The 15,099-nt window shown below is 37.7% G+C and overlaps 1 protein-coding gene across 6 annotated transcripts in view; it reads left to right on the forward strand.

Annotated features, from left to right (window-relative positions):
* CAMK2A (calcium/calmodulin dependent protein kinase II alpha) overlaps positions 1 to 15,099 on the forward strand; it is a 149,903-nt gene that overhangs the window by 96,057 nt on the left and 38,747 nt on the right. For all 6 annotated transcript variants that reach the window (XM_026686234.2, XM_087955175.1, XM_087955177.1 and 3 more), the window contains exons 4-7: positions 6,242 to 6,296; positions 9,167 to 9,232; positions 11,100 to 11,172; positions 14,147 to 14,249. In XM_026686234.2, the coding sequence (XP_026542019.1) occupies positions 6,242 to 6,296; positions 9,167 to 9,232; positions 11,100 to 11,172; positions 14,147 to 14,249 (297 nt within the window). The remainder of the gene's footprint in view (positions 1 to 6,241; positions 6,297 to 9,166; positions 9,233 to 11,099; positions 11,173 to 14,146; positions 14,250 to 15,099) is intronic.

Genomic DNA, 15,099 nt, shown 5'->3' on the forward strand with positions numbered 1-15,099 from the left:
GGAGGTCAATAGTAGACAGTCTAAGGTTAAAGTTTTTGGGGTTTGGGGAAGAAACCACAGAGTCAGGTAGAGTATTCCAGGTATTGACCACTCTGTTGCTGAAGTTGTATTTCCTGCAATCAAGTTTGGTGTGATTAACCTTGAGTTTGTATCTATTGTTTGCTCTTGTGTTGTTATGGTTGAAGCTGAAGTATTCATTGACTGGTAGGATATTGCAATGTATGATTTTATATACTATACTTAGATCAGACCGAAGGCGGCATAGTTCTAGGTTTTCTAGGCCTAGAATTTCGAGTCTGGTGGCATCAGGTATTCTGCAATTAGTAGAGGAGCAGAGAACTCTTCTTGTGAAATATTTCTGGACTTTCTCAACTGTAGGTTGAGATACGTATCAGATACGTAATGTGGGTTCCATACTCATGAGCTGTATTCGAGTATTGGTCTAGCAAATGTTTTGTATGCTCTAGTTATTAGTGTAATATTACCAGAGAAAAAGCTACATAAGTTTAAGTTAACAACTCTTAACGCCTTTTTGGCTATGTAGTTACAGTGGACTCTAGCACTTAGGTCATTAGAGATGAGTACTCCAAGATCCTTGACAGAGTTTGGATCATCAACAAGGTCTTGACTATTCAGCCTGTATTTTATTTTCTGATTTTTTTTGCCAATATGTAGGACAGAGCATTTATTTGTTGAGATTTGAAGTTGCCATTTGTTTGACCATTCTGATACATAGTCAAGGTCTTTTGGAAGGGTAGCAGTATTGTCTGAGGTGTTGAATAGCTTTACATCATCAGCGAAGAGAACGCAGTTGCTCTTGATATGATCACAGAGGTCATTTATGTAGAGTATGAAAAGAGTTGGTCCTAGAACACTGCCTTGGGGGACACCACTGTTGACAGGTACAGAATTTGATAGGATGCTCCCAATTTTGACCATTTCTTGTCTGTTTGACAGGAATGCTTCTATCCAGTTATGCAGGTGTCCAGAGATAGCATAAGATTTTAGTTTTAGGAGTAGTTTGTGGTGTACCACTGAATCAAAGGCTTTACAGAAGTCTATGTAGATTGCGTCTATTGCTTTGCCCTGCTCGAGTTGTGTAGTCCATATGTTTTTGCAGTGTAAGAGTTGCAAATTACAAGACAGTTTTTTCCCTAAAACCAAATTGAAATTCCTTAAAATCAAATATGCCAAATGTGGTCTTACCAAGGCATTATAAAGTGATATTAACAGTTTATGTTATCTTGATTCTATCCCCTTTTTAATGCAGCCTAGGACTGCATTGGATTTTTTGGTAGCTACAATACACTGCTAGCTCATATTTAAGTGATTGTTCACTAGGATTCCAAGATCCTTCACTAGGACTCCAAGAGTCTATTGACCCAGGTACCACCTACTCTATATCTGGGCATTTAATTTTTGTTGCTTAAGTGTAGAACCTTACTTTTCTCACCATTAAATTTCATTGTATTAGATAGGGCCCAGTGTTCAAGTCTGTTGAGATCCTTCTATACATTGTATATTGTATATGTTCTATGGTGTTGGCTATTCCTGCTAGCTCAGTGTCATTTGCAAATTTGATGAGTTCCCTTTCTTTCCCCTTGTCTAAATCATTTTTGAAGATATTGAAGAGTACTGGACCTTAGAAGGAATCTTGAGGTACCCCACTCTACACATCCCTCCATATAGATGCAATTCTATTAAGGACTAAATATTGAGTGCAGCTAGTTAGCCAATTATGAATCCATCTGATGGTGATGCTGTTTATCCCACACTTTTCTATCTTATCAGATAATAGGTTGTGGTCTATTTTATCAAATGCTTTATTGAAGTCTATTATATCTGCAGCATTTCTCTGGTCCACTGATTTTGTCACTTTGTCAAAGAATGCAATAAGATTTGTCTGGTATGAACTGATTTAACAAATCCATGTTGGTTCTGGTTATGATTTTGCTTGCATCTAGGTATTTGCAGATTTGTCTCTTGATTATCTTTTCCAGGATTTTCCCAGGTATTGATGTCAAGTGGATAGGTCTATAGTTTCCTGAATCCATTTTTTCCTTTTTTTAAATGGAACTACATCAGCCCCAGTCATCTGGTAGTTCCCCAGTGCTCCAGGATCTTTAAAAGATATGGTTCAGTGGTTCTGATAGCACGTCCTTCAATTCCCTTAAAACCTTGGGTTTTGGTTCTGGTGATTTAAACTCATCTCACATGGATAGGTGTTATTTTACCATTTTCTTGTTTATTTTGATTTGCATTCCTAACCTGCATTTTACTGAGGTTTTTTTAATAGGCTGGCCTTTTTTTTCCCTTTTGTGTAAAAGACAGATGCAAAAAATGACTTAAGCAGTTATGCTTTCTCCCTGCTGCTCCTCACCTTCTTGCCATTTTCTCCCATTAGCGGACCAATAATTTCTTTAACTTTTTTCTTGTTTTTATATGTTTTGTCTCTTTTTTACACACACATACTACACTCTGGATTGCTGTGCCCTGTCATCTGCTCCAAAGAAGCTCTTCTTCTCCTCTGAGAAGAGAATCAAGCATTGAAAGACATATTCGGCTAACTTTTTAAAACATGGCAATAACTGAGAGCAAAGTACAGCAGCTTACCTAGCAACAGAGACACAATTTGAATGGAGACATTTCTAGATAATAATTTGCATTTCCAGATAAACTGTGATCCATCTTGAACAGAAAATTAGGAAACACTGTAATCTGTAATAGCATAGCTCCTGTTTCTACATGTTTCTCCGGAACCTGTCTTATACTTACTAAACCATTTCAATTTCTAATGGGGGCCAAACCAATTTCATCAAAATCTAAAAGAATTGTGCTCTATCCCAGTAATTCCCATCTGTGTGAAGAATGTCTTAAACAAATGGAAAACCAAACATTTTAAAGAAAGATTTTCTGTTATTAACATTCAGAACTTTCAGAGGCAGCACATAATTGCTTAGATTATCAAACCCTAAAAGAATAATTTAAAAATGCATTAGTGGTAGTGTGAATCAGTTTTTAGTGAGGAGGAATGTTAAGCTTAATGTATTTGAGACCAAGATTTTAAGATATTGTGATCCTGAAGTATTTGCATGTACTAGGAACTAACTTTGGTTATTTTTTTTTAGTTTTATATTGGAGTGATCATTTAGTGATCTTACTAATTATAAATAAACATGAGCAATATACAAGTTATAGTTTCAAAATCAACAAAAACATAAATGCACTTCCATTATTTGTTGACTTGGGTTAACCATAAGGTTAATTTCTATTTGTATCTTATTCATTTTATATATTGACTTCTTCTCACCTGGATATGTTGGCTGGAATTCTGAGAATAAAAAAATCACAACTCAACACAAACGGATATCAAGTTAAAGAAGTTAGGTTAATCTGTCATCTTTACATCCAGATATATCCACATTCTGGGTGCTTTTGGGATCCTCCTAGCCTTTTCTATCAGAAATGGTTAGCTATATCTAACCATTATATCACTTAGACTTATATACTGCTTCACAATGCTTTATAGCCCTCTTTAAGCAGTTTACAGAGTCAGCATATTGCCCCCAACAATCTGGGTCCTCATTATATTGACCTTGGAAGGCTGAGCCAACCTTGAGTCTGATGAGATTCAAATTGCCAAATTGCAGTCAACCAGCAGTCAGCCGAAGTAGCCTGCAGTACTGCATTCTACCACTGTACCACCATGGCTCTTAGATATAGATATAGATATAGATAGATAGGGATAGGAATAGGGATAGACATAGATAGATAGAGATAGAGATAGATTTACACACACACACATACACACACATACTACTGATAGGTCAGAAAATATCCTGGAGGAAGTCAGTGGCAGGCAGGCCCTTCTGCTATTACAATAACTTCATAGATGTATCTGCCTAGCTTGTCAGAAGCTGAATCTGTCTCAAAGGAGAATTTCATTTGCTGTTCTAGCCATAGCACAAAACAGACAGGAACAGGCTATTTTCAATTGATTATGCAAATGTTATGATTAAAATTTTAATAATATCTATATTTCTGACAAACTTATATCAAATCCAAAGTTTGTTTAGTTTGGCTGTTTTTAATCATATTCCATTAGTAAAATCTACAATGATTCAGAAATATGAAGTAATACTAAATCATGCCAAAATTATATCAGAACTGAAATACGTATTATCTTTTCAGAGGTTGTAAATCTATAGAGCTAGCCTAGCATCCTCCTAAAGAATGGACTGTTCAAGGGCTTCTTTAGTGCAAGCTCTTTCAATAAGAATTCATTTTTAAAAGCCCTGTAAATTTTAAATTTCCCGTAATAAATTGACACCGATTTTCCTTCTTTGTGTATTTTTCACTATGCTATTCTTGTGATGGGACTAGCCAAATCCTATGGTCATGATGAAAAAGATGGTGGAGGGGGGATTTTTGGCTGTTTGTAAACCTATTAGCTGTATTGATTATATGCTCTGGTATGCTCTACATTTTGTTTCTGCATTTGTTTAGAGCTGCAGTCGAAGTAAAGGGAATGTCACTTTGGACATGGAAGCCATCTCCAGATCGGGTATGGTGGGTGGAAGATTGACTTGATAATTGGTGTCCACAAGAATTTGTGTGAGAATACCAAATTAAGCCTTGCAGACATAAACATCCTGCGTGATAGTAAGGTTTCTTTTAAAGCCAAGGTACCCTGCCAAGCAAATTACATTAGCTATTGGTTGAGTAGAAAGCATCTATTTGATCTCTCATTGTTGGATTCCAAGGATAGCATTTTGAAGTTTGAGTAAAACATTTTTATCCTATTCTAAACCTGATTACAGCACTTTTGAGAATCTCCTCAATTGCTTTTGGAAGATGGTGAGTTTCTTAGCCGTGATATTATTCAGCTTTCATCCTGATCCAACATGTTACCAAACAAAGGAAACTGGATAAGCTATAGTGATTTCCAGATAAAATTGCTGAAAATTACAATTACAATTCATTTCCAATTTTTTCAGCAAGGTGAAGTTTCAGACCTGCAATGCTTTTGTGTGATTGAGTTCCATATAGTAACAGTGCCTTAAAATATATCTATTGAATTAAAATCTATAAGCTGAATGTCCATGGAAATATATGAAATACCCAGGATCCCCCTGTCTTAAATAACATTAAAAAGTTTTCACATATCTCTGATGTACATTAATGATTTCTTCTGAATCTGAACTGACACTTAAATTGCAATATATTTCCATTGTTAATTCAAGGAAAATTTTCTAGGCTACCACATACATTACTCAGCTAAGAATTCAACCAATGGCCAGTTGGCTATTTTATGACAACTTAGAAGCAATAAATATTTTCCTACTTTAATTTAAAATAATATTATGCATCAAAAGTGTATATTTTCTCTGAACCAGGCTGAAATGAAAGCATCATTACAACTTATGCAATGCCACTTATGATGCAATGGCTTTAAACACACAATACAAAGATCTGAAAAATGTTATTGGCTAATATAAGCTAATTGAATGAGTGAATTGAATATTCAGTGAAACAAATAAGCCCCCAATTCTCAGCAACAATACTAATCCCATCAATCTGCATCTGGACACAATATACAAAACACCAATCTATTGTTCCCAAGTCTGCTTTCTGCTTTCCCTTAATTTCATACTTCCTTCTGCCCTGTTCCATTATATGACATCCAAACATTGTATTCTATTAATTTCACAGTCTGATATCATCAATATTTCCATGGAAATGTTGCAATATAGTCATGGTCTATAAGAACATCTGTGTGTTTTCATGCTCCAGATGTACTTTGGTTTCAACTGCTGGCAGTACTGAATAGGAGGCATGACTGAGAAAGTGAAAGAGATGGATTTAAATATTGTTTTATTTTCTGCTCTTGTATAGCAAGAAAGCGTTTTATTCAATTACAGAACCAAAAGATTAAATTGTTAAAATTGTAGAGAATTTCAATTATTGGATAAAGAAGTAAATTATATGGTGAAATCTGGAGCTCCATTTAATGCAACTGGCATTGACAAAATGACCACTTGTCAATTGCAAAAGACAGCTTTACTTGGAACAGCTTACAGTCTGAGATAATAGCCATCAAATAACACCAGCCTATTCAGGTCCTTGGGAAGGACTCAATAGATGAACAAAACTGCCAGATCCAGTCTAAACAATTAGCTGGCTGTGCAACGAAGCAAAATAATAGTAGTAATAGTAATAATCTTATGTTTTATTTTTGCAGTGAGACTCCATGACAGCATATCAGAAGAGGCACACCATTATTTGATATTTGACCTGTAAGTAATTACAGAAAGTCCAAACATTTTCATATACATGTTGGGAGTTCCGTGAAATAAAAAGATTATAGACACAAATATGCATGCCTACTTCATCTTCCGTAGGGTGCTTTTCTCCAGGGAATTCCATGTTGCATATTGGATCTCTTGCTGTGTGGTGTGTACACAGTGTTTTTTGTTGTTTTGTTACCATCTCCTGAAAAACAGGTTAGTGCTACAAAAAACATTAGCCCCCATTAATCAGAAACCATAAAGTACCATAAAGATGTTATTCAATCAAGTTTGTCTGCCTAGTGATGGCAGCCATGAAGTTTACTTAGTAGTGATACAGAAGCGATTGCCATGGCCTTTTTCTGGGATGGATTTTCAACTTTCCAAACTATCAGTTGTGAGTCAGCTGATGTACATCATGGGCAACCTTTAAAAATCTATCGTCTGTTTCCACTTTGAGATGGTGACAGTCATTCTTAGATACCGTGGCCCTGTAGTTTGTGCTCCATTCTGATCAGAAAGCAGTAACTAAGTGGTTTAGACATTAGAGCTGTTTCCTGCAGTAGCTAATAAAAATACATAATACAACGATTCCATCTCTTACTCCTCAAGGCATTTCTCACAGTTTAAAAAAGATGGAAAATGGAGTAGGGTAATCTGTGATGGTCCCAAATAGAGAATGGCAACATCTGGAATTTTCATCTACTCATGAAATGATTGCATTTAAATGCCCCCTTATGAGGCATGCAGCTTTAATAGAATTGCCATTGCTCTTTATGCAGATCAGTCCTTCAAAGTTATTAGAGCAAAAATTAGCATCTTTAACATGGAATCCCTGGAGAACCAGCTGCTTTCCCACTGTTCTCTCCATTTTTTTTTTTATTAGATCCTGCCTGCTGTTTCAGCTTAGTTTCATTACTGGAAAATTCACATAATCAAAATAGCTAGTTTATTCTAACCTTTCTTCCCAGAGGCTGCTCTTGGTTTCTTTATTTCTGCCTCTACCAAGAGAGCAAGACTGTGATGGAAATGGGTTCTTACAATTCCAAGAAGGTATGCAATTAGACAAGCAAGAAACACTGAGTTGCCAAACGCTAGGAAGACATGGATGCTCTGTAAGCCAAGAATAGATGCCATATAGTTCAAGACTTTAAGATTACAAGTATACAATGAAACAGACCAGTTTGTAAACTACTTGTGGCAGTGTTTCACAAACACAGCAACTTTAAGACTCATGCTGGCTGGGAAATTCTGGGAATTGAAGCCACATATCTTAATACAATAGCACATAGACTTATATACTACTTCGTAGTGTTTTACAGCCCTCTCTAAATGGTTTTAGAGTCAGCATATCTCCTCCAACAGTCTGGGTCCTCATTTTACTGGCCTCAAAAGGATGGAATACTGAGTCAAGCTTGAGCTGATCATGATTGAACTCCAGACTATGGGCAGAGTTTGCCTGCAATACTGAATTCTAACCACTGCACCACCAATGGCTTAACACCATGTTCTCAAGGTTGGGAAAAACTGGTTTAGGGAATGAAAAACCTAATAAGTTGCTCACAGATAACAGGGTAGAGAATCTGTGGTGCTGAAAGGCAATTTCCCGTTCTATAAATGGTTAAGACACTATGCAAATAAAACAAAACAAAATATATACTTGATGGAAATCTCACTCATGCATAAAAAGACATGAGGTTATATGTGACAAGTATATGAATTAAGATTGTAGTCCTTCTTCAAACTATATGCATTGAACATAGTTCAAAATCCATAGACCTCTTCTTTCCTAGCAATGAAGATTTTTCTCCCATATCCCAGAGAATCCACTCCCCCCCACACTTCCTGCCATGTTCTGTTATATTGTCCTGACTGCAAAGATCACTGGTTACATCTAACAATCTAATATTTGTAGGCCACCTGGATTCATTCTATTAATGGTTATCCTTGTGACACCAATGTAATTTTATTTCTCTAAATTTTGTTAATCTAGCATGTTAATCTAGCATGGCATGCAGTCTTTTTTTTAAAAGGCCCCTATTCTTACAACCTATCTTACCATGAATATGGCTAGTTACAATATCCTTCGGGTGTGTATTTATATATTAGTATCTTGCTTTCTCAAACATATATGCCTTTTATAGTTGCTAGTTTATTATGGAATTACAAGTAGTCCCCAATTTACGAACACAATTGGGCCCCAAATTTCTGCTGCTAAGTGAAACATTGATTAAGTGAGCTTTGCCCCATTTTAGGACCTTTCTTGCCACAGTTGTTAAGTGAATCATTCTTAAGTTAGTAACATGGTTGTTAAGTGAATCTGGCCTCCCCCATTGAATTTGCTTGTTAGCAGGTTGCAAAAGGTGATCACATGACCCTGGAATACTGCAACCATCATAAATATGAACCAGTTGCCAAGCATCTGGATTCTGATCACGTGATCATGGGGAGGCTGCAACAGTTGTAAGTGTAAAAAATGATCACTTTTTTCAGAGCCATTGTAACTTTAAATGATCACTGAATGAACTGTTGTTAATCCAAGACTACTTGTATTTATCTGTGAATGAAACAGTGGCAATATGTTGTTCCCTAATCACTAAAGTGAAAAAACCATCAAACCCCAATATATATGAGCATGCATTTAGGTCAGGATAACCATACTGTATAAGACCTGGTATCAATTCGATTAAGATTGACAGGGGTCATCATGAGATTAAGAGCGCAGAATGAGTCCACTATCCTCTACAATTCAGCCTGCAACAACTAAACTCTTTCTGTTTGATACTTACCTAAATTTGGGTCAAGGCCCTTACATGGTACATGTGATTATTTGGCGTTGTCAATCAATGGATGCTGATTCTCCTTTCCTTTCTTTTCAGTGTAACTGGAGGGGAGCTGTTTGAGGACATTGTTGCCAGAGAATACTATAGTGAAGCAGATGCCAGGTAGGTACTGAAAGGTAATGAAGTATCTCTAAGACAATGTTTTCCAACTTTGGCAATTTTAAGATTGGTAGACTTCAACTCTCAGAATTCATCTGTTAGCAGGCAGATCAAGGAATCCTGAAAGTTGAAGTCCACACATTTTAAAGTTGCTACGGCTGAAAAACACTCGTCTAGAAAAACTGGGTCCTAAATTTTCTGCCTGAAATTGATAGGCCAAAAGAGTGAAAACATTACTTTTTTCACTTATAAATTTATTTTCAGCTCCTTGCTCTGTTAGATCTGCCTGTTTCTTACATTTCAACCATTAGTATACTAGAGTTGTTATTATTATTACTATTATTATTATTATTACTATTATTACTATTATTACTATTATTATTATTATTATTATTATTATTATTATTATTATTATTATTATTATTATTATTATTATTATTATTATTTAATCTTTAATGAGATTCACAGCCTTTGGGATTGGTTCGTAGCTCAACAGTTTGAATCCTAACCTAGGAACTGTTCAGGTAGCGTCAGAGGATAAAAGCTGTTCCAAGTAGGATGATGGTTATTGTTATTATTATTGTTATTGTTGTTCTTATTATAGCAGATATCTGTGATGCTGTATATTTCCAAGCTTTGATTTCACTGAAACGAGAGAAAAAATATTGTTTTTAAACACAGGTGGTGAAGGCTTAATGGGGATTCAGATAGTTGTAGGCGATTAGCATTATTTTGTGGTCAAGATTATACAGGGGATCACACATCGTGCTGTACTTTGGTTTATTAAATGAGTTCACACAGCATATTCATTATAAAGTATGATTTATACAAAAATAGATCAGGTTTACATAACATGCTAAACTGAACTCAACGAAGCTATATGATGCTTGGCACAATTCATGAACCCATTGTAGCTAAATTGCAACTGAGATTGGTGGTCTTCAGCCTTTCCTTGAAAAAGGAAAATTCTCTAAGCCAAAGGTTTGCTCCCTTTGATTTTAGATTAATCAAGAATAAGGTATGCCTTTCAATCTCACAAATAATGAATTACCTTTTCTTTTAAGTTCAGTTCATTTTTATGGTACTTAAATTGTATCTGAATTTCCAATTTAAATTTGATTATTTAAAATTCAATGTAATACTGACATAGGTGGGTATTGGGCCTTTGTGAGATACATGTTTCTTCCTATTTGTAAAGCAAATTCAAGGTGAGCTCTGTATCTAACGCAGAGAAGATAAGCCATGAGATTGCCTTGCAAAAGATTCAAAAGATACCCAATTTAATGCATACAAATTTGCTGCAGGCTTGAAATTCAAATCCAATTGCATTTTAGCATCTGTGAATGGAGTCATTTCATTTTACAGGTGGCTCTTCTGTCTGTTCTGCCACCTGTGTCTACAGCTACCATATCAGAACTGCCAAATGTTAATGAGCCAAATAGCGGAGCCTCCTTGCTACTATCTGATTGTTATCTGGAGTTTTGTAGCCCAGTAATGGTAACCCTATTGGGATGGTCATGTCATCTAAAATAATCATTTACATGAGAAATTGGTCAGGTTGTTTTTGCTATCACCGCATAAAGAAATTTCTAAGTTCTTTTTGTTTGTTTCTCACCAAAAGGAACCTTAGTAACTCTAAAGATTCCCTGATGGGTTTTCATTACACAGTCAGATTTCTCTTTGTTAAATAAGCTAAGATTGTAATGAAAGCTTGTTCTGCTCGGCTCTCAGCAGAAAAACACATAGGAAGATAGAAAATGAGAGGAGGAGTGAAGCATGAAATGGAGACCACTGAGAAACATTATCTATGGCCATTACCCATAACGAGGAATATGACATAATGTTGTATGACAATGTTTCTTCTTCCTAGCCATTGTATTCAGCAGATCCTGGAAGCTGTCTTGCATTGTCATCAGATGGGTGTGGTGCATCGGGATTTAAAGGTAAAATATTTATACATTGTAAAATTGAAAGAACTTAAAAGCATTCTTCTGGTTAAACTTCCTTCACAAAACCTAGTGTGAAAGTGTCCTCTATGAAATAAAAATCTCCTCTTGTTAATGTGCAACATAACCTGCTGATTTAAGCTGTTATGGCCTGGCACCTGGATATATCTGCAGGACCACCTACTCATACCCATAACAGCCCAACCAATTCAATCAAACAGAGAGGAACTGTTACCGATTCCACATTTTCAGGAAATTCAACTGAGGAGATGTTGTTCTTTAAAGGCAGCACCAACACTATAGAACAGCCTCCTTTTGAGAAAAGCCCAGTCCCCTCTTTTGCTAACATTTCAAAAGCTTGTAAGGTCCAAGTTGTTCCGGAGAGTCTTCTCTTGATTTTAGCAAGCCATTTTCATTTTCTATTTTTATCACTTATAGCTTTCTGTGTGACTCCAGTTCTTTAATTGTTTTATAATTAGATTGATATTTTGTTTGGCTTTACACTTCACATAAGCTACCAGGAATCTCTGGACTGCAGTGGGTAATAAACAAGCAAACAACATTATGCAATTGCTTACTGTTGAAAGATTTTTTCCATTCTAAAGGTTCTGTGAAAATTTGAGTGTTTAAAAAGGTGGAGGTCATTCTGACTTAAGGAGGGCAACATTTTCAATAATGAGGAGGCTGTTACTGGAAAAGACATTGCATAGACCTACAGTGCAGAGATGGTATTCAGCAGGTTCTGACCAGTCCTGGAGAACTGGTAGCGGAAATTTTGAGTAGTTTGGAGAACTGGCCAATACCATCCCTGACTGGAGATTTTACAGCATTCTTCTCCTGCCACACCCACCAAGCCAGCCCACAGAACCGGTAGTAAAAAAAACCCACCACTGCTACAGTGCTCTCTCCAAGTAGACTGTATGAGACAGGCAGATTCCCCCTGAAGTAGATTGTCCAAAGGAAATGAGGATTTAAGATTTAAAGTACACTACAGATAACAATCAGCACCTTGAATTGGGCTTGGAAGCTTTCTTCTTCTTCTTCTTGTGCCATATCTGTCATCAGACATTGGCGATCATGTTGGCAATCCCATTTTTATCAACAGCTGCACGAAAAAGTGCTGCTGAGTTTTGTCCAAACCAGTTCCTTAGACTTTGAAGCCATTGCATTCTTCTTCAGCCTGGACCTCATTTGCTTGAAGAATTAAGTGAAGTATGCCATATTTTTCCGGGTGTCGCATCACAAGTCCAAAATATTCTAACTTTTGCTTTTTTATGGTTTTGATGATTTTCCTTGGTTTTCCTAGGCAGCTTGGAAGTTTACTGGCAACTAATGCAACTTCTGCCAGGGGGGAGTATGTGTGATGGCCCAGGGCGTGGCACAAAGGAAACACAGTCAGATAATCAATAAGAGTTCCTTTATTATCTCCAACTTTGCCCCCAATGTCCAGGTTACCTTCTGGCTGGAGAAAAATTCTCCCAGGAACAGCCTTTGACTGCAGAGAATTAAGTCCAAAACATGGTCAACACAAACTGTAACTTTAAGTCCAGTCAAGCCAAACTGAGGTAATTAGTTTGGCAGGGCAGCAGCAAGAATTCCAGACTTGAAGGCATAGCAAAACTCACATGGGAACACAGATAAGCAACGACAACACAAGATAAAGTCACGTTTGCTCCCAGAAGCCTGCTGCACGCAGCCTGAATTTCTCATAAACTGTCTTCCCAGCTGTGGCTAATGAAGGGAATCAGGAACTTTCATCCCCTGTAAGCCACACAACCCACATTGCTCTCTTCTCTGTTCCTCCCTGTGTGCCCTAGGATGAAGAGAGTGTGGGCCTGGATCTTCCTCTCCCTTGTTCTATTTCTCTCCTGCTCTGCCTAGCCGGACTTTGCCCTTCCCCAGCCTCCTCCACAGCCAACGGAGCCACACTCCCTTTCCCTGTCAGCCGTTCGGCTTCCTCCTCAGATTCAGACTCTGACAGGTGCATGACAGTATGGTTCTATTGAACCAATTAGCATTGGTGGCCAGTAAATTTGCAACTACATTCTGTTATCAGCTGTAGCTTCTGGTCAACTCACTGTCAGCCCAATATTGCAATAATCTAAGATACCCCAAAACAAAAAAAAAAAAAAAACCCCCCCCCCCCCCCCCCCCCCCCCCCCCCCCCCCCCCCCCCCCCCCACCCCCCCCCCCCCCCCCCCCCCCCCCCCCCCCCCCCCCCCCCCCCACCAAAAAAAAAAAAAAACCCCCCCCCCCAAACCCAACCCAAAAAAACACCCCACAACCCACCCCCACCACAAAACCACCCCCCCCACCCAACCCACCCCCCCCCCCCCCCCCCCCCCCCCCACCCCCCCCCCCCCCCCCCCCCCCCCCCCCCCCCCCCCCCCCCCCCCCCCCCCCCCCCAACAGTATCCACTTCAATGTTATTTTGATATATCATTATTCCCATACAAGCCTTTACAGTCTTTCTTTTGATATTCTCTCACTTCAGTTTCACCTCAAAGCATTTCTCACTTTTATTCTGAATTCCATTTGCATCGTTTTTTCTTAACCAATTTTTATTCTTTAAGATACTGCATTTTCTCTGCCACTTTTAATCTTAATTTCTTGTCTCTCATTTGCAGCTATCCTTTTTCTGTCTTAACACATTATATGGCACTAGTTCAACCTCTTTTTTTGCAGCAATCAATCTTTCTATACATTGTTTCTCATCCACAGTCTCTTCATCTTTTTAAACATTTTTGCATTGTTTTTGTTCATTATCCTTCCTATTAAAAAATAATTTTATTGCTATCTCCACATTTCCCAGAAATATAGATTCTCTAAGATTGTATTCTTAGAGATGTAAAAACATGCCAAGTTTAGTGTTCTGCTTATAACACTTTGGCATCTCAGTCACAAGAAAAAATTGGGACCTTTTTTTCTTTGCATTTTTATTGTTCCCTTCTCTCTCTTTTTCCTCTTAAAGCCAGAGAACCTCTTGCTGGCCTCCAAACTGAAGGGAGCTGCTGTTAAACTAGCTGACTTTGGTCTTGCTATAGAAGTGGAAGGAGAACAGCAGGCCTGGTTTGGTGAGTAGGAAAACACTGGGCTTACAGAGATTCCAATGTGTGTGTGTATCAGAGGTGCTATTCAGCAGGTTCTGACTAGTTCTGGAGAACCGGTAGCGGAAATTTTGAGAAGTTCGCAGAATCGGCAAATACCGCCTCTGACTAGAGATTTTACAGTATCCTTCCCCTGTCACGCCTACCAAGCCACGCCCAAAGAACTGGTAGTAAAAAAAATTGAATCCCACCACTGGTGTGTATGTATGTAATTGGGCAAAATACATTTTACTCTATCAGTAAAATGAAGCAAGGCATTAATTCTGAATTGGTATTTTTCTACAGCAGTTGGCACCCACTAAAAATGATAGATTAATACTTTCCTCTGGTTGTTGTATATTTTTTCCTTCTTACTTTATTTTAGTTTTTATTCATGTTTATTCATATTTGTTAAAACTTTCACTAAAATTATATTTAAAAAGAAAGAAAGAAAGCTGGTATAAGGCTGAAGCCAGCAAGTCAGGAATCAATGCCTCCCAGTATGAGAAGAGCCATATCTCAGCCACCCAATGCCACCAAGTAAACCATCAAGTATCTATTAATTTGAAAAGTGAGGAGAAAGAATCCAACAGTTTCAATACTCATGTATACTGTATATGTGTACAAATTCTGTATTCTCTGTTCTGAGAGGGTCAGTCAGCTGCTGTGTTTAAAGCTTTGTTCTGGCCAGGTCATTCCTAAGCATCTTGGTGGCACAGTGCTTAGAGTGCTGTACTGCAGGCCACTTCTCCTATCAGCTGCCTGCAATTTGGCAGTTCAAATCCCACCAGGCTCAAGGTTGCCTCAGCCTTCCATCCTTCCGAGGTGGGTAAAACGA

The sequence above is a fragment of the Notechis scutatus genome, chromosome 2, assembly GCF_049901735.1.
Source record: "Notechis scutatus isolate UNSWTSFEM ecotype Mainland chromosome 2, rNotScu1.2, whole genome shotgun sequence".
Lineage (NCBI taxonomy): Eukaryota > Metazoa > Chordata > Lepidosauria > Squamata > Elapidae > Notechis > Notechis scutatus.